Genomic DNA, 19,505 nt, shown 5'->3' with positions numbered 1-19,505 from the left:
GGTGCCTGGTGCCTGCCGCACCTGTTCCCCATGACTCACTAGGGCTTACACACGGCATTCCTCGTGGACAGCTACCACCCGCCGCCCCACCTCCCTCTCCCGCCCCAGCCTGCTCTCAGCAGCCTCCTCACCCCAGGGCTCTGCAGGCCCCCAGCCCGCTGACAAAACGGGAAGCTGGTAAAGGCCCCATGGAAAGCAAACAGCAGCTGAAAGCACCAGCCTCTTAGGACCAGCAGCAGCCTCCACAAGCAGCTCTGAACAGAGCAGCTCTGAAGGGCCCAACCGTCCACCTCCCAGCGCCACGCCCGGGGGCAGGCCTCCTGCAGACAGGTTCAGAGACTCCCGGCCAGGGCGAGGCCCGGGGAGTTGGTGATGCAGGGCCACTCCGGGCCTCTTTTGTCGTGCTGGGTGGTGCCTGCTGAGGACAGGCAGGCCTCACCCTTGGCCCAGCCCTCCACACCACCTGTTCAGAGAAGTGAGCACAGTGGCCCAGAGCCACCACCCCACCTGGCCCCTCCAGGCAAGTGTGGGCACTATTCTCAGCCCAGCTCCAGGACGCTGGCCATCAACAGAGGGGTGGGATCTGCCCCTCCAGTCACCCACCTCCCACCAGCCCCTCATCAGCTGCTTCCTGAGCTCAGCAGGGAACAGCCTGTGCAGAGAAGTGAAGCACCGGCCAGCCCTCAGCTCAGTGGAGCACAGGGCCAGAGGCAGGGTAGGGCAGGTGAAGGCGCCGCCTGCATCCTTCCTCCCGGGCCAAGAAGGCCTGACCTGGGCAGGACCACGGGCAACCCCACAATCCTGCTCAGGAAACCTGGCTTCCCTACTGATGCCAGGCTGTGTGGGCCCTTCCTATCACCTCCTCCAGGTAGCCTTCCCTGATCCCACCCAGGCACAGGGACTCACATGTCCCTCTGGATCCCTAGGCCTTTGTGTACATCTGCTCCTGTCTGAGAAGCTTAACCAAGTTATTCGTTTATTTTGCCAACTGGAATCCTCCACGTCCACATCTGTCACATTAGAACTATTAAACAGCAAAAGGACGAAAGATCTGTGGCCTTTTTTCCAAACACAATGCTACTATTTTGGTTATTGTTGTCATTTTGTTTTTCAAAGGAGTCAAAGCCCAGAGTCAGTTTTAAACAGCTCCCACCCACTCCTGCCCACGGAAGCACAGACATGCATACCACGCGCACGACACACACACACACACACACACACACACACACACGTGCACACATGGCAGTGCTGAGGGCCACCCCCACCCCTCCCCAGCCCCATGGCCACTCCCATGCCCTCATCGGCCTGGGAGCTGCGCTAAGGGACTCCCTGCCTCAGCCCGGACTGTCCACAGTCCCAGTAGCCGTGAGGGCACCCCACTTTGCAGACAGAGGATCATGGGTGGGGACTCGCTGGTTCAGGGCCCCACAGCTCAACATGGTGGCCCTGCCCCCAGCCCAGGGTTAATTCTACTGCATTTCACCAGAGCGGAGGCTGCAGGAGAGTTGGGAAGGGACTGGATGGGGAGGGGGTGCTTGATCAACCAGTAATAGGCTCAAGGGACGCTGAAGGAGGGGGGGCGGCAGGGGGAAGCAAGAGGGGACGAAGAACAGGCTAGGGGTTCCCGTGGCTGCCCTGACCCTGTCAGATGCAGGGGATGTCCAAGGGAACGGGGGGCTCTGCCAGGCTTCCTCCTGCGAACCTTGCACCCCTCTATTCTTGCGCTGGCAAGCCGGCTGGTTTTAGAGAAATAGGGGGGCAGGGGGAACTGTCCTCCCACTCCCAGCAGACGCAGGAGGTCAGTGCACAGCCAGCAGGAGCAGGGGCCTCCCAGGCCCAGCCTGGAGGCTGCAGGGGACGATGCAAGGGCTGCCAGACGCCTGGGCCAGCTACCATCCTCCAGGTCCCAGGGGCCCACCTCCATAATCGGAGGAGGGAGGCGACACCAGGTAAGCACAAAAGGCCCCTCCATCTCTGACTGCCCAGGGTTCTGGGAGCCTTAGCCCTGGAGCCCCGTCTCAAGGCTAAGGAGGCCCTCAGGGATCTGGCCCACAGGCCTCCACTAGCCTGGATGTGCTGGCTCCCTCCAGAGGCTCCAGGAGAGGCAGTGAGGACCAGGAGGGGTGGCAGAGACCACGCGCTCGCGCGCGCACACACACATGCACCCACAAGACGGAAGAGGCCCCGAGAAATCACAGCAAACACCAGCACGCCCTCTACGCCTGGGGGGAGGGGCTGCCTCTCCTGGGCTCAGCCCACCTGTCCCCTTCCTTCCCAGGGCCCTCTATACCAGGAGAAACAGTTCAACAGTAACGAAAGCTGAGCGGCCAGAGTTACCAATTCCTTTAAAAAAAAGACAAAAATCACAGTCCTATGCCAAAGGAGCAAAGTAGAAAAGAGCAGATGGGGCAAGGCCTGGGGGATGCCGAACCCCAGATCCCAGGACGTCGGCCCCTGGCCACCTCATGCTACACCTCTGGACACTTTGATCATCTCAGAGCTGGAAGGGATTCCTACTGCCACAGGCAGAGGGCCGGGGGTGGGGTGGGCTGAAGGGGGTGGGAAGTGGGGGACCCCTCTCCAGCCAATACCCTCCCCTTCCTTCCCCCCTGAGGCCTCAAGCCCCACTATCTGGAACCCAAGCTGGGGCTGGCCTCCTCCACTGCTGTGAGGGCCAAGGCCAGCCTGGACCTGAGCAGGATGGCCCAACAGGACACATGCAGAGGGCACAGGCACAGCTGAGCACCCCACACCCACCTAAGGCACCTCGGCCACCCCACCCCAGGGGAGGGCTGGGCCCACGAGCCAGCACCCCAGCCTTCAGAGGCCTCAGGTGTGAAATGGAGACACCCCTCTCCCATTAATCCTCACAAATAGGAAAACCGAAGCTCAGAAGGGACTAGTAACTTGCCCAAAGTCAAGGTCCTGGGAGGAGCAGAGCTGGGATCTGAACCCGGTGGGCCTTCCACTTTGGCACGCTGTATGAGGTGCTTTGCAAAACCCTTCCCTTCCCTGACACACTGGAACCTCACACTCCAGTTCACTTTAAGGGCCTGCTCTGTGTGGGTGTCAGGGTCACCAGCCTCCCGACTCGAAAACTCGGGGTCTAGCAGGGAGGCCAGTGACACCATGTTATGGAAGAGCAAGCCAAAGCAAGAAGGGGTCAGTAACTGCCCCCAGTCCCAGAGGGAGGGAGGGGAGAGCAGGAGCCAGAAGCCCAGGTCTCAGCGTGCACATCTGCTGCCCAGAGGCCTCTCCCTCCACCAAGTTGCCCAGGAGTGGCACTGAACCGGCTGCAGAAGGTGACGTGGTCTCCCTGGTTTCTTGCGGCTCACAGCGGGCAGGGTGACCCATGAGTGCAGTGGCACAGTCGAGCTGCAGGCATTGGGTTCTGTCCTGCTGCTGACCACGGGTTTCCCATCGTGCTGACTCAGCTCTCCCAGCCAGGCCCTGCAACCCTGCACCCACGTCTCAGGGCGGCCTCCACAGTGCCCAGGCCAGCAGCGCCAGGACCAGGCACCAGGGGGGCCCCACCCGTCCACCAGATCCAGGGCAGTGCTGCCCCCAACATCCTCGGGAAGGGCCCAGGGTCCCCCTGGGCTGTGGCCTCCTCCAGGCCCACAGTCCAGCCAACCAGGAGGGCTGGGCTGGTCAATTTGGGGACGGTAGTGACATTCCAGCTCAGCCAGGCCAGATTCCAGAACAGACTGCTCCACTGAGTCCTTGGGGGGAAACGGAGGGACACAAATAAATAAACTCCCAGCTTAGTTAATATTTCAGAGAAACAACAATATTTGGGTCTTGTCCCAGGTTCACCAAATGCATCCAATTAATCGTGGATTCTGTTTCTCAGTTTAGATCAAGACTCAACCATCAACTCGTCCTTCAGTCTCCCCCACCCACAGGTGGCCCTGTTCCCACTCTGTCTTCGTGGGAGGTGGGAGCTCGGGTATCTGTGCCCAGCTCTCCCTCTACTTGAGGCTCCCTGGGGAGTGCAGAGTCCAGCTAGCTTCGTCCAAATCTGACCCTGACCCTCTGGGGTCCCTCGACTCCTGCGGGAACCCAGGTGGGGGGTCCCAGCACCATGTGGAAATCCCGACCCAGTGAAGGGCCAGCTCTGCAGGGTCACCTTCTCCTTTGATGTGCTGGCCTCCTGGGGCAACCAAGGGTCCCACCCTCCTCCCATATACACACACACACACACACACGTGCAGGCAAGTGCTCACATACACATGCACACACCTAGATTTGCCCCACGGGGCAGCCCTCACACGCTGATTTTCATTTGAAATCAGCCACACTTGCACTGTAATGGTCTCTTCGAAGCATCCTCTCACTCCCTGGATGCAGGGATGGGGGTGGCAGCACCTGGGAAAGGCCAACCTGAGGCCACGCCTGATGGCTGTGAGGGACCCTGAGCCTCAGTGTTCTCATCTGCCAAACGGAACCACAATCAGTGCTGCCTACCTCACTGGTCACCAAGAGAAACAGGAGGAAAATGGCAGGCATGCAGGATCTTAGTAAATCACCAAGTGCCACGGAGACACTAAGATCGTTCCCTCCTCCTGAACCACCTGGAGCCAGCTGGACCCGGCAGAACTCAGCTCTGCCGTCACCCCTTTCAGGAGCTGGGGATTCACCTTACTTCACTGACGGGACCCCGTGCTCCCCAGTTCTCGGACAGACACACTGAGGCACGGTGGCCAGGCCAGCGCCCACCCAGGGCTCTCAAGCCCCGGTGCTTCTGCCACACATCCGGCTTCTCGAATGAAGGAACGAATGACGGGAGACCCTCACCTCTGTCCCCAGTTCTGGGCCCCTCATCCGGCCCCTCACACCCCAGCCCCACCCCATCCCTTCACTCAGGCCCTGGCTCAGGGGCTCTGACCTCACTCCTCAGGAAGGTGATCCCACCATCTCCCAAATTAGCTTTCTCAGGGAAAGGGAAAAAATGCATTACAGTTCAATTTCAAGAATCCCGTCCTAAGCAAAGACATACAGCTCAAATCGCAAAAGCCAGAATGGTCCGCGTCTGTGGGTTCTCAGGTGTGGTTCCCAAGATGCTCCCTGGGAAAGAACAGCCCCTCCAGGGACCAGGCACTGGCCACATTCACTTCCGCTGGACCCTCCCCACAAGCCCGTGGGGCAGGAAGTCCTGTTCCCATTGCAGAGGAGGAAACGAGCGCTCAGAGAGGGCATGACTTCCCCAGAGCCCCAGACCAGGCAGGTGGTCACTGAGGCCACACTCCCTCTCTCTGAGGATTAGAGCCCCTCTTTAGGTCCGTCTTCCCCACACACACCTCTTAGCTTTCTCCTTCTCTTTCCCCTGTGCAACCCCTCCTCTCTCCGACTACAGCTGCCAGTGGCCTGGGGCTGGGTGAGCGCCCTCATCCACCCAGCACCGCTATCTGGCCCCTGAGATAGTTATCAATGGGCTAGAGGACATGTCCTGACAGAGTTGATGCCATCTCAGAACAGGGAAATAAGGGAGCCACGGCAGGGGGCGGGGGGTCCCCTTGAGGGGTCTCTCTCAGCCCAGGTCTCCCTGCACCAGGTCTGTCCCCAGTGCCCAGTGGCAGGCCCAGGCATGTTGGCCATGGTCCTGGGGAGAGGCCAGGCTGAGCAAAGGGTCCAAAGAAAGTAGCAGCAGCTGTTGGAAAAAGGGGCCGGGCTGGAAAAGGCTTTCCCATTACCCCATCCCCCTTCAGGCCCCACAGCCACAGGCCTGAGTGGAAACCCCAACCCCCCTCACCAGCCAGCTGCTGCCCCCTCAGCCTCCGTCCACTCCCCACCCAGCTGTCTGCACTGGGAGCCAGGGTCCCCACAGGAGAGCATGACCACTCGTGCTCTGAGGACCCTCCCCAGCTCTGACTCAGGAGCTAGGGGACCCCCACATGGCCATCTGGTCAATGACCTGGCCTCGAAGGGCAGGCACACAGGGATACCTTGAAGAGGGGTGAACTGATCCACTGACAGCCCTCCCACCTGTCAGGTTCTACAGGCCTCGCGGTGTCACTCTCCCCTCAGTGTCTCTTAGGGCCACCCAAAGACAGAGAAACAGGTATGCACGGAATGTGGGGATGTACAGGTTGCTGTACACCAGCCTTTCCAGCAAGGCTGGGGGACAGATGTCACCCAGCCCCTGCGATCCCAGCCCTGACGAGTGGACTCCAGGATGGCAGCCCTGCCCCAGACCCCCTGCACCTTCCTGGGCACAGCTGGATTCTAGCCAGGCTGAGGTCACTCCCTCAGGGGCCTCAGACTCACCCCTGCACCCTGGCCTCCTCCTCTTCCTCAGAAAGCCAGGGATTCCTGCAGCCCAGGAGAGTGAGACACTGGGTCCTGAGCTGTGCCCAGACTGGGAAGCGGACGGACGAACGGCTCAGGCAAGATCTGAGGAAGAGAGGCGAGGACGCTGGGCACAGGGGTCTGGGGGCAGAGCCTGCCGTCCCTCTCGGCCCCCCAGGGCCTGCTCTCCCTCATCTGTCTTTGCAGACTCAGGCCTCGTCCCACCCACCCCCCCACACACAGTCCAGCCACCCTGAACAGCTTCCAGAAACAGCCCTTCCCACCCCACAATCTGCCTCCTTTGTCCTTCAAAGCCAGCTCAGGTGCCGCCTCCGAGGAGCCTTCCCTGACGGCCCAGGCTGGCCAGGATGCTCCTCAGGGCCCAGGGCCCTCGCCCCTTCTCCCCTCAGATGTGATAGGCACTGTGTGCGGGGCTGGGAGCTCCTTGAGGGCAGGGGGCGTCCTCTCCCCTCGGACCCTTGGCACCCCAGCACCCTGGCCCACAGTGGGCAGGCCATAACCAAGAGAACAACAGGGATAAACCAGGTCATCAGGACCGGGAGCCGATTCAGTGTAAGAGGCTGAGGCTTCCAAAACAAGGAGCCAGCGGAATGTCCCGCAAAGGGGCCCTGGGGGCTCGGCGGGTGGGGGGGCCTGCAGGGGCAGGAGACCTGAGATCCCAGCCTAGCCTGGCAGCGCCCCGGGCCAGTGGTGGCTGCCACGGCCCCACCCACACCCCCCCACACCCCCCCCCCGGCTCAGCCCCCCATGCGGCGGCCCTCGCACTGCAGAGGCGCAGAGTCTGCAGCTCATCGCCCTTCTGGGGCGAGGCAGCAGTGGGGACCTGGCCCGCCATGCCAGGCTCAGGCACAGCGTGGGGCACAAAGGCCCACTCCTGGGCACCACGGACAGTTCTCAGCACCCAAGGCTGCTGCCCACCCCCAGGCTCCAGCCCCCGCCCTGCACCCGTGGTACAGCCCCATCCCACCATCTGCTGTGATACTGGGACCTGGGCCAGGGACCGGGGCAAAGGTTGGCTCCAGGAGGCAGAGGGAAGAGGCCCAGCAAAGAGAGCCGAAATGGGTCTGAGGGCAGCAGCTCACGGGCCCTAATAGTGAAGTCTTGGGTCCAGCAAACCTCACGGAGCCCCAGATCAGTGACCCCCAGAACTCTGTCAACTAAAGCCTTCTCAGGTTGGAAGAAGACTCCTGCACAGGGCCCGGGCCAAGCCCTCTTTGGCATCTGACCTAAAGCCAGGCCAGGCTCCCCAGCAGGGCCCCAGGCCCCCAGTTTCTGGGCCCAAGCACTGCAGCCCACGGCTCAGGTAAGCCCCACCACCACCCTGAGCCATGTTACTGCGAGAAAAGGCACTGTGCAGTGATGCCCAGGTCCCTCGGAACAGCCTGTGGCGGGTGGGATGTGCCCCACCAGTCTGAAGACAAGACCTGAGCTCCAACCACTGCCTTGCCTGCTCTCTGACAGCCTGAAATCCTGCAGCCTCAGCTCCACTACCCGTCCCTACAGCCTGAGCCCAGAGCCTCCCGGGTCTCTGCCGGCCGGAGGCCAATCTCCCCCGCGCCTGAGAATCCGTGCCTCCAGCAACAAGTATGCAGGAGGTGCATGCCGAGCTGGGGAGGCCACAGCGACTGCAGGAGGCAGGATCCACCCCACGGAGCAGACAGTCTTGGGGGCCTGCCTCAAGCCTGGACCCAGGAGAATTGCTTCCCTACTCCACACGGCCCGCCCACGGGGTAGACGCCCTGGTGCAGCGGTCCCAGACTTTAGATTCCACACCAGGAAAAGTCTTCCCAGTGTGCGCGTGCCTGTGGTCGGCGGCACAACTATTTCCTCCTGAAGAACATTAAGAAACAATTAGAATTACCATCATTTCATAAAAGAAACATTGTTGCAACAACATAAACAGAAGTAGACAGATATAATCTCAGAATAAACAGTGTTCCTTTACAGTGAATAAACTGGATGCAGCCTTTATGTTTGTGAAAACGCTTTCACACACTCACCCCACTGCCTCATTTTTGCTCATTTGCACTAGAAACCCCGTGTCTAGACTTGCATCAGGAAACCCGAGGCAGCCCCTCGCCCCGGAGCCCACTACACATCCCAAAAGGGGAACGGCCACATCCCAAAATGTAAACCTAGACCCCAGGTGGGGACCCAGGGGGAGACACGGGGCCCCAAATCTCATTCACTGGGGGAGGGGGCTGATCTTGGGGACCAAACCTGTCAAATGACCCCCTAATAGACCTTCAGGGTCAGGAGAGCCTCGAAGGAGACCTGCTTCTCATTTGCATGTCTCCAGGCCTCCCCGCGGCCCAACCACCTCCTCACCACCAGAGGGGTCAACCCAGACAGCTGGCCAGGACAGCCCGTAGGCAAGTCTCGCCCCTGCTCTGAGCCTCACCTTCTTCACCTGCTGAGTGGGAATCACACGGACCTTACCCGGTCGCAGTGAAAGTTTTACCCGCAGCTGGCCGCCAGCAGGCACACAGGAAACCATGGCTACTGCTATTAAGTTAATATTTGACAAAGGCTTCCCTTGGGGCAGGAAGAACCTGTCTTTCTCTTCTCAATTCCCCAGCCCTGACCCCCGTCACTGCCCAGTCCAGAACCGTGTGGCCTCTTTGGGAGGTGGCAGCCTCTTTGAGAGGCCCCAGGAGCCCAGGTGCCAGCCAGGTCCCAAAGGCATGCCCTTCCATGGCACAGGAACCACTCCCTTAGGGAACGGTGAGCTCTGCCCTTTCCAGGAGTCCCTCCAGCATGTATCCGTTTAATCTGCACAACACCCCCCATGGCACATACTCACTATTTCAGGTGAGGAAACTGAGGCTCAGAGAGGTCAATGTGACTTGCCCAAGGGTAGTAATGCGTGGGGAGGGATTCAAACCCAGCTCGCTAGAGCCTGAGTGGTTTCCCCTGCACAGAGTTGCTGCTTAATATGAAAATCTTACAACCGGCCCTCCCAGTCTGGGCCCTCTTTGGTGCCTTCCCACTCCTCCTTTAGCGGCCCCTCCCACCTCCCCAGTCCTACCTCCTGGGCGAGAGCACCTGCTCCCAAGCTGCCCAGGCCTGTCCTCTGTCGATGCCCTGTGGAGTGATTTTAGCATTGCTGTCCTTTGTTTGCACTTTTAATCCCAAGAGGAGACTTGCCAAAGAGGCATCCTTAGAAAAACACAACATACCAGGGTGACAGCCTCCCTCCCCCAGGTGCCCTCTCACATGGAGACCAGAAGCTTCTGCTCAGCCTCTCCCCACCCGCCCAATGCCCTGCACTGCGCGAGCGCCTCCTTCACATCCACACCCGAGTCCTGAGCCCCGGCACTGGCGATGCCCAGGAGCCGAGCCCGTCAATCAAATGCCACTGAGGAAAAAGCTCTGGGCCACCTCCTGCTTCACTGCTCCGAGAACCACCTGCCCCACAGGTGTCTGCCCCATGGCTGTCTCCCCAGCCAGAACGCCAGTCCCCTGGGGGATTCGGTTTTGTTTAGCCCATACCCTCCATCCCCAGAAGAGTGCCCAGCACATTGTGGGCGCTCAATATTTGTTTCCTGAATAAAAGAGTGAATGAGAAACTTCACCAGGACTTTACTGACAGCCAAGTAAAGCCCAGAGAGCAGCAGACTCCCCAGGGCCACGGTCTGCATGTAGGCAGTCAGGATTCGCCCCAGACATGCCGATCCCCCCACTGCAGGCTGCCCCTACACGCAGACCCAGGTGCACGCATGCGCACGCACATATGCAGACACCACTCCAGGACTGGACGACACCACAAACCCTGATCAGCCCCGGGCTCAGCAGGGATTAGCTGTCTATAGAGGCCTGTAATGGACACTCTCAGGGAGAGGGTGGGAGAGCCCGCGCAGAGAGGCAAGGGGTCCAGCATGGGTTCACCACACTGCCCTGCTGCACAGAGCTGGCGTTCAACGGGCACTTGCCATGTGCTGGGCACCTGTCCAAGGCTTCTCTCTCCACAAGAAGCCTGTGAAGAGGAACCCTTCATCCCCATTTGTACATGAAGAAACTGGGCTCAGGAGGCTCCTGCAACTTGTCCAAAGTCCCAGCTAGTGAGGAGAACCCAGGAGCACCGGCCTGTCATTCTCACACACTCTCTGCCACGTCCTTGTCCCCTCTCCTGCGGCAAGACAGAAGTCTAGCACTGAGCGTGGGCCCCAGGGATTCTAGAACTCCATGGAAAAGCACCACGCAAGGCCTAGATTGGGACAGAAGCAGTCTCCTAATGTTGTCCAAGTCATACACACAGCTTGTAAAGAACGAGCTGGGCCAAGACCGCCGAGGCCGGAGGCCAGGGCCTGGTCAGGCTCCCAAGAGCGAAGGGGAGCACGGAGCCCGGGACCGGCGATCTGCAAAGACGGGAGAAGGGTTCGAACCACAGCTTCACCGAGAATACGTGGGATACATAGATTTCCCCGGCATTCAAGACTTGACCACAGCTAGCCCAAATCTACCCCACAGCCACCCCCACCACACCCAACACACCCCACCCCTTCTCCCCAGGAGGAACGACAGCCTCGCTGTCCACCCTGCGCCTTGGCCCACAGCTGTCTGTCCTGAATACCTCCTCCTGCCCCGTTCAGGCCCCTGGGCAAAACAGCCTGCCCCGCTTTGAGCCTTCCAGGGGCCAGCGGGCTCTCCTGAGTCAGGTCTCAGCTCTTCCCTGGACCCCATTGGGTGCACTGGGGCTCAGAGAAGTCTGCAGCCATGCTTCCAACCTCTCCCTTAGCCAAATGTCCCCTGAGCCCCCACCAACACCCCCCCCAGAGAGGACGCCCGCTCAGCAGCCTTCCCTCCAACAGGCACGATGAACCATCTACAGAAATAATTCAGGTTCGGGGAGGGGTTGATCCGAGCCTGGAGAGGTGCAGAGAGCCTTGGGCAAGCTCAGAGGAAACAGACACAGAGCAGAGAGACACAGAGACAAGGAAAAGACGACGGGTGGGTCCGGGGGCGGGGGAGGCGGATGAGAGACAGGAGCAGGAAGAGGCCTCAGACACTCAGGGACAGAAAGATGGACGCTGAGAGGAGGAAAGAGAAATGGAGAATGTGGGTGGAGGGGAGCAAGGTCAGACTAGGGCCTGGGCAGTGGAGGGCAGGGAGGGGAGCCTAGCACCTCCAGCCTCCAGGAGACCTAGGTGGGCTCCCGGCCCAGAACACCTGCTCCGTGGGGTAGCGTGTTATTCTTAAGGCTGCCTTGAGGATGAGGATTGGTTGTAAAGGCCTCTCTCCTACTGAGGCCAACATGGCTACAGCACGAGGAGACCCTGACCACCCAGATGAGCATGGGGCCATCACGGCCCTGTGTCAGGGTTCTATTAATAACTGTCATGGCACCTTTCCTCTCCTGAGCATCTGCTCCAACATGCCAGGGCTGTGCAGTCCACTGACAGCCCCGGGCCCACCCCCTCCCAGCTGGGCCTCCCACTCCCAGCAGGCTGAGGGCGGCCATGGAGACAGACAGAGTGCACACCTCCAGGCCTGCGAGAGCCTTCTGCCTCGTGCTCATTACCAGCCAGCTCTGTCAGGACAACGCCAGCCTCCCCACTGCACACTCCATGAGGCCTTCTGGGCGGTGGACCTCAGGGGCAAGCAGGCCAGACTCCACCCCCGCCCCAGCTGTCTCTTCTCCCCAACATGCCCTCCCCCAAGGGGCCCAGCCCGCCAACCTCTAATCCTCTGTCATCTGACCCAGGCTCCACCCTAAGTTGGTTCTGCCCAGCCACCTTATTGAGGCCCAAAAATGGACAGAGTCATTTATAGAGGGTCCGACAAGCCAAACGCAACGGGAAGATGACCTCATGGCACCCCTCAGCCCAAGCTCCCGGCAGACACTCTGCACCCCGGGCACTCTGGGAACGCTGGGGCTGGGAGGCCAGCAGTGACAGTGCTGTGCTGGCAGACCCTGACGACCCTTCCAATATATTCTCACGCCCTCCTCACGCCAGGGCCAGAGGCCGCGGGAGCTTACAACAAGCTCCACGCCGGCTAGAGCCACGTGCACCCTGCTCCCACTGCCCCCTGGGCTCAGCCCAGGCCCAGGCACACGGCACACATCCCAGGCAGGATCTGATGAATGAGGGAAGGCAGAGGAGCCAGGGCACAAACCAGCCCACTCACAGACCTGCACCAGAGCTCCCGATCCAAGGCCCTAAACATCCTTGTCGGTTCATACACAGACACTCCACACCTGCCGGGGCCAGGTGGACACCTGCTCTGCTCTCAGGGAGCACCCAGACTAGCAGTGGAGGCGGGCGGGCTGCTGGGTAATGCTAAGCCAGGACCCATGGAGAGACGCACTTAGCTGGGGGCACAGGAGAGCTAGCCCCACAGGCACCAGAGGGCCAGCTTTCCTTGCCCACTCTGCCACCCTCTGAGTCCTGGTGGATGTCCGCGCTAAGAGGGGATGTGTGGAACTTGGGAGAGAAGAAAAGAAGAGGAGATATGGGACCCTTCTCCCTAAGCGGATACCATCTAGGCCCCCCAGCAAAGCCACTGCCTGCCCCTGGTCAGGAAACGCCCTCCTATGGCAACAGGACAACTGGAATTGCCCTGCTTCTGGCTGATCTGACCTAGGTGAGGTGGGGGCGAGGTGAGGTGGGGGGGGCAGGGGTGCCTGTGAGACCACCAACAATTAAAGTTAGACGTCGAAGTCAGCTGTGGTCCTGAACGCCCCACAGATGCTGAGGAGGCAGCAGGGTGGGCGGCACCTAGGCTGTGACGGACTCTGAGCCACAGGAGGGCAAAGGGGAGAGGCTGGCATGGCTGGAGGCCTCAGGCTTCCCAGGACGGGTACTGCAGCTGGGCCCACAAGCGACAGCCGAAGGAAGGCTACTTTCTAGACTCAGCCAGGATGGCTGTGGTGCTGCTCTGGCTTCTGATGGGGGAGGGTCTCCGACCACTGCCCAGGGACAGAGAGCAGCAGCAGCACTAAGCAACTCCAGTCCCACACAGCCCAGGCTCAGGCAGGGCCAGCCCCTGAGCAAGGCCAGCATCCACAGCTGACCAGCTGTCAGCCCACTGCCCCTGGCCACGGAACAGGCTGGAGAGGGAGGGGTGGCAGCTCAGTGGGGTCAGCGATGATATATTGCCACTTACAGGGAGGGGACGCAGCCCATGCCTACTGCCCCTGAAATTACTGAAGGATGTGCTGCAGAGACAAGGCATCTGAGCGAAGGGCACACAGCAGGAGCAGAGGGGAGCCAGGGAAGGTGACAACAGTGCGGTGAGGGCAGGGCTCTTGTCTCAGCTAACCCTCTGCCTCCCACTCCTCCTCCTCAGCCCCTTAGGAGCCGGAAGCAGGCTTAGGCCCAGAGCTGCCTGCTCCAGGCACCTAGATGGATTACTCAGTCACGGGAGGGGGGAGGAAGCAAGGGCAGCAGCTTCTGCACCCCACCCCCCCCCACCACCACCTGAGCATGGAAGGCTTCCCAGCCCCCAACCAGCTATCTGTGGGGCTCTAATCCCTCCTCCGGCCCTGGGAGGGAGGGGGGGACAGCTGGGGCAGGCCAGATCTGGAGCTTGGCTGAGGGCCCTTCCCTCCCGGCACAGGCACCCACCTCCCCGCCTGGGACCACAAGGATGAGCAGAACTCTGAGGGAGGCACAGGGGAGGCTCCAGCCGCCGCCCCCCCACCCCATCACGTGGCCGCATCCCTAGGGAGCCCGCGGGTCTCAGCTGCAAAAGTCATTGTTTATAAACAGCCACAGGCCCGGCAGAGCAAGGCGGCTCGGTCCCCGGGCGGGGGTTCCCACTCGGCCGCGCGTCGGGCGGGAGAGGCGGCAGACCCCACTGGGGGTAGGCCACCCTGGCCGGAGCACAGATTCTGCAATCTCAGATTTCAGAGTCGGAGTCGGCAGGGGAAGTGGCGTCAGCTGCTGGCGTGATCCAATTCAATAAAGCAGAGGTGGCTTGGGATGAAAAGCGGAGCAGGCGCGGACCCCCGCCCCCCAATCCTGCATTTCCTGCACAGTCCGGGTGCCGCGGGAAGCTCTGGCTCCAGCCCCCCGCCTGCGGCCAGCTGCTCCCGGCGCTGAGGGGTCGGGTTTCCTGCGGCGCCCTCCACGCCCCAGCGGCCCACTGCCCGTCGCCCGGGCCAGTTCCCCACCCCGGCGTGGGCCCCCAAATCCAGAGCCGCCGCCCCCTCCTGGGCCGCCGGAAACGCGAAGCCCCTGCTCGGGCGAGGGCACCTCCCCGAGGGTGCGCAGCCTCTGCTCCCTGGGGCCCCGGCCAGAGCGTCCAGGCCGCAGGCACCTCTCGGGAAAGGAAACTCGATCCCTCCTTCAGCCGGCGGGGAAAGAAGGTGGCGAGGCGGGTGGGGAGCAGGAAGCGCTCGGAGGCCTGGAGCGAGCGCGCCGGCACCCGCGGGCCGAGCGACAGCCTCGGGATTCCCGGAGCACAGCGGCCCTGGGGGGCAAGAGGCAGGCTCCCTCCGCCGGCGCCGGCCCCGCCTGCACGGCCCGCGTGGCCCAGGAGGGCTTGGAGCGCCACCCCGTCTCCCAGCCTCCCGGCCCTGGGTCCCCAGAGCGGGGTGAGCCCGGACCTCGAGCCCCGAGAAGAGCGTGGGCCGCCACTTCTCTGCAGACGTGCGGCGAAGACACAAAGCGCCCGGGGTGGGGGGGTGGGGGGGGACTGCGCCCTTTCCTGCCCCCGCCGGGGGTGGGGAGACCGAGGACGGGGACAGGAGAGGGCGCCCAGAGCGCCGGGGACCGCAGCCTGAGGAACCCGCCGAAGGCCCTCAGCAGCGGTCGTCCGGAGGTGACAGCGCCCCACACCGGGTGAGGACCAGCCCCCGGAGGCGTGGGTCGGGGGACAGGTGGCCCGGACAGAACGGCGGCCGGGCTCGGGCTCGCTCACCTTCTCCTGCGCGCGAGTGAGCTTCTTCTGTACGTTGCTGGCGATCTTCCCCGCCGTCACCCCCTTGCTGCCCATCTCTGCCATCGCGGCCCAGGCCTCGCCCGCGGCGGGCGCCGATCTCGCAGCCCCGGCCCCGGCCGCGCGTCCTGCCCCGGCTCGCGCTCCACGCCGCGCACTGGCCAGCCGCGCCGACTGACGGAGGCGGAGCGTGCGCCCGGCGAGCGAGCGGGCGACGCCGGGACCGCGGGGCGGGGGGGACGGACGGACCGACTGCGGGGAGGAGGGAGGGGCTGGGCCTCCGGCCGCGGTCAGCGCCCCCCGCCCGCCCCCTCCGGACCAGACACTGCCTTTTAAAGGGCCACTCCGGGCGCCGGAACCGCTCGGCCGGCCGGGAGGGAGGGCGCGCGGGTGCGGGGCTGCGGCGAGCGGGACTCCCGGGACGCTCCCATGACACCGCCCCGGGGCGGGGACTCAAACGACGGTCCCGGGTCCGGCGCCGCCCCGCGCTGGGTCCTCCTCCTAAGTAGTCACCTCCAGCAGCCCAGGAAAGGAGGTCAGATAGAGAAGAGGGGTGCTTTCGAAAACCGGAGATAAAGTGCGGCGATTGTGCGCGCCCCTGGAATCCGGAGCCGGGGCTGGGAGGGGGCGGCCGGAGCCTCCTCTTCTCCCCAGGGCTTACCTCTGGCCCCACGCTGGACGCTCGGCCCCCTCCCGGCCTGCAGACTCACGGTCTCCACCTGTGTTCTCTGGGCGCCTCCGGAAGATATTCACATCTCTGTCCCCGGCGCCTGGTCCCAGGCCAGCCAAGGCGCCGGGTCTGCCAGTGTGCTGATAATTATTGTTACAATAACAAAACCTAACATTACTGAGCGCTTACTGTGTGCCCGGCACTCTGCTAAGTGCCTCGTCGACAGGCAATATCGCGTTCAGCCTCCACGACCGCCCTAGGAGGTAGGGGCTGGTCTCATTCCCATTTTACACGCGAGCCCCCGAGAGGCCTGCAGCCAGATCTCTGGCTGCACCCCAGGCTCTCGACCACTCTACCCTGGGTTGTCTTCTCTTCTGTGCTGGAAGGAAAGTGATTACTGATCGTTATTCAAAGAGAAGAGAAGTTCGTTGATAACCGTCTTTGCCGACAGACCAATGACACATTTGAAATGAATAAATATGTACTGAGACTACTGAGCCCACTCACACTCCTCCCCCAAATCATGCCAAGGGCTGTGAAGGAGGCCACTGCGCTGTGTGGCCCTGGGCCTTTCCAGGGGCCTGTGGGCTGAGTCGCTGGAGAGAGGAGACCTGGAGGCCCTGCTGAGGCGGAGCGGACAGGAGCCAGGCCAGGGGTCCCTGGGACCCTCCGGAGGAGCAGGACTGGCTCTTGCAGACCATACACCAAGCCCTCATGCAGGTGGAGAATTGGGGTCCAGAAATAAAAGGTTCAGCCTGGGTCCCGTGGCGGGGTCTCTGCTCAGGAAGGCCCCTGACCCCCTCTGCCTGCTCCTCCTGGTTCTCCCCACTACTGCTGCACCCCCGAGGCGAACGTCTTCATCAGCCCTTCCTCCTGGCCTACTCTTCTTCTTCTTTTGCAGAAAGACAGACAGGCTCTGGAGCTGCCGAAGGCCCTCCTGAGCTGATGCCCTCAGCTGACACCCCGAAGTGCTGCCCAGAAGCCCCAAGCGCTGCACGAATGGAGAACATTTGCTCAGAATTGTTCTTATAAACTCACGCCCGATTCGTGAGTTGCCAAAACAAAACCTAAAGCAGCTTTCTCCTAAAAGCACCTTTCACTTCACGATCTCTCTCCTCCTGATGTTATGTTTGTCGTTTTTCCAACCATTTCCAAGAGTACTTTCTTTCAATGCTCTCTGAGGAAAGGAGGAAATGAGCAGAAGCCACATCGTGTTACGGTCAGCCCCCAGGGATCAGTGGGAGAGTCTGGTTCACTCAACTCTGGCGCTTCAAAATATTGATTGACAAAAAAATTGGAAGCAACTTAAATAGTTATCAGCAAGATGGGGTCAGCTAGCCGGCACAGCAACCAGAGGGGCCATCAGGGGACAGTGTGAAAGAGCCATTACAGAGACCATCCCCGTTATGGTAAACAACCACCACCATTATGTAGCAACATGAAAATCATGCTTGTGGGATAATTACGAGTGAAAAGAAGACAGGAAACTGTGCATGCACTATCCTTGCAACTGCATAAAAATAAATAGAAAGTCTCCAGATCAAAGACCCCAAAGAACCATGCACGAAGGAAATAGATGTATTAGGGTCAAGGCATCGTGGCTGATTTCTTCTCCTTAATTTCCTAAATATTCTGTAATATGCTATATTGCCTTCATAACTAAAACACACACACAGCTCTATCTTTCAAGAAGGTAATTCTTATCTGATCTCTAGATCGGAAAGATTTTTCTACACACAAAGCATTGGAGGATATATTGAAATAAAAAATGTTAGTTTGGGGATGCATAAAAATTAAAATATTTTAAGTTCAAAAAATACCATTAACACGTAGGATCAAAGTTTGGAAGGAAATGTTCCACAAATGTTACTATTAAGTCCAAAGGGTAGGAATGTAGATTTTTACTTTCTTCGTTATGATTTTCTATAGAGTCTGATTTTTTTTACCGTGACACCCCATTGTTTTACATCAGAAAAATAAATAAACAAAGCTATTTCCCTTTTGAAAAGAAATTTGACATAAAAAATTAAATTGTAAGAAACTAGGGAAATGATTTTCAAAATAAAATAGAACCCTTACAACTCATGAGAAAAACGTTAAGATCCCAACCTATAAATGGCAAATGGCACAAATGGACGAGTCACAAAATTGGAGATTCTGATGATGACTAAATGGGTTTTAAAAGTTCAGTCTTACTAGAAAAAAAAAGGTCATTAGATCAGCGAGCTACTGTTCCCGGCCCCACTTTCATCCAGTCAGCAAATCGGTTTTCTTAATTACATTACTTAAAACCAGAGAGATGGATGCTCTCACATACTGCTTCTGAGAGTGGAACAGACAGAAAATTTCTGGAAAGCAATCTTGCAATATGTATTAAGAATCATCAAAATATCCATATTCTTCAACCCTAGAATCCCAAATCTAGGAAATACTCAAAATTTCAGCAAAGTCTTAATCCCACAGGTGTTCATCACATTATGATAATCCCAAACTGCAAGCATGCCTAGTTGCTATCGATCGTTGTCCAGGTGTGCTCCCTGCTCAGTCTCCCAGCATTTCTGAGCACTGCTCAGTCCCAGTCCTGGGCTCAGCCCTGCAGGATCGGCAGTGGGGGCAGGGAAGCCCCTTCCCGGAGTGAGCCTGTGTGCGTGTGCAGGGCAGGATGGGGTCTGGGAGGGGTTGGGCGAGGCCCTTTGAGGGAGGGATGTTGAAGACCTGATGTCAGGGGCCTTGACCAGAGAACAAGGGGAGCCTGCTGCCTGGAGGAGCCCTCAGATATCAGGGTGTGAATAAATGAGCAGACAAGCAAATACCCAATGTGATGTTGCCCTACTGCTCCTGCCCATTGGCGCTCAGGCCTCCCAGTGCCTGCATCCCTCCAGCTCTCCACAGGGAGACCCCGGGGGCGCAGCTGTCCGGCCCACCCCACACCACTGCTCAAAGGCCTATTACCGCCTGTGATTAACTAAACTATAGTATAGCAGTGCACGAAATGTTTACCAGAGCAATAATGCTCATGAAGGTTTTGTGATGGGAAATGCCTACAATGTGTCGCTAACAGAATAATGCAGGATATGAAAGTGTATAACAGTACAGTGCCAACTGCTATCCACATGTGACTGGCGTCTCTGGGTAGAGCAATACGGCAGGAGATTTTTTTTCTCTCTTCTTCCTTTTTCATTTTCCAAATTTTGTACATGTACTATTTTTGTAGTCAGAAAAGAAATGCTGTTAGAAATACAGGTTGAAATGACGAAGCTGTCCCCTAGGATGCTAGTTGGGAAACCACAATGTGGGGGAGCATGTGTGCCGGGCCTGCCGACGTGCACGTCTGAGCCTTGAGGTCTGGGGAAGTGATTGTTTAAACCATGAAGAGCTCAGATGAGCACAAGACAGTCCTAATTTACCTTAGAGAGAAGAGAGCAGCACCCCACGGCTCCTTCTATATTCTGAGAACTGAGGAAGAGGCTCTGAGCTGGCACTGGGACCACCACCACAACCATCATCATCATTCTGTCTTAGAAAGCAAGATTTTTTGTTTATACTGTTTGACTGTCAGAATAACCCTGTGTTCCATAGCAGTAGGACTTTTTGCCACCCTTTTATGGATGGAGACTCAGAGAAGACGGGTTCACCTGAAGGC

General features: G+C 59.5%; 1 protein-coding gene across 45 annotated transcripts in view; it reads right to left on the bottom strand.

Moving 5' to 3' along the window:
- The window catches only part of BIN1 (bridging integrator 1), a 108,027-nt gene that overhangs the window by 41,970 nt on the left and 46,552 nt on the right, over positions 1-19,505 (bottom strand). For 17 of the 45 annotated variants that reach the window (XM_070580971.1, XM_070580999.1, XM_070580988.1 and 14 more), the window contains exon 1: positions 15,175-15,492. The exons of 14 other annotated variants lie outside the window; for them this stretch is intronic. In XM_070580971.1, the coding sequence (XP_070437072.1) occupies positions 15,175-15,258 (84 nt within the window). In that variant the 5' untranslated portion in view covers positions 15,259-15,492. Of the gene's footprint in view, positions 1-6,267; positions 6,389-11,791; positions 11,893-15,174; positions 15,618-19,505 lie in introns of those variants that run through there. 14 more of the 45 variants (XM_070580974.1, XM_070581007.1, XM_070581012.1 and 11 more) reach the window with 10 other exon arrangements.

The sequence above is a fragment of the Equus przewalskii genome, chromosome 17 (assembly GCF_037783145.1).
Source record: "Equus przewalskii isolate Varuska chromosome 17, EquPr2, whole genome shotgun sequence".
In the NCBI taxonomy this organism is placed as follows: Eukaryota; Metazoa; Chordata; class Mammalia; order Perissodactyla; family Equidae; genus Equus; species Equus przewalskii.
Note: the sequence above shows the minus strand (reverse complement) of the source record. Positions and strands in the feature narration are given on the sequence as shown.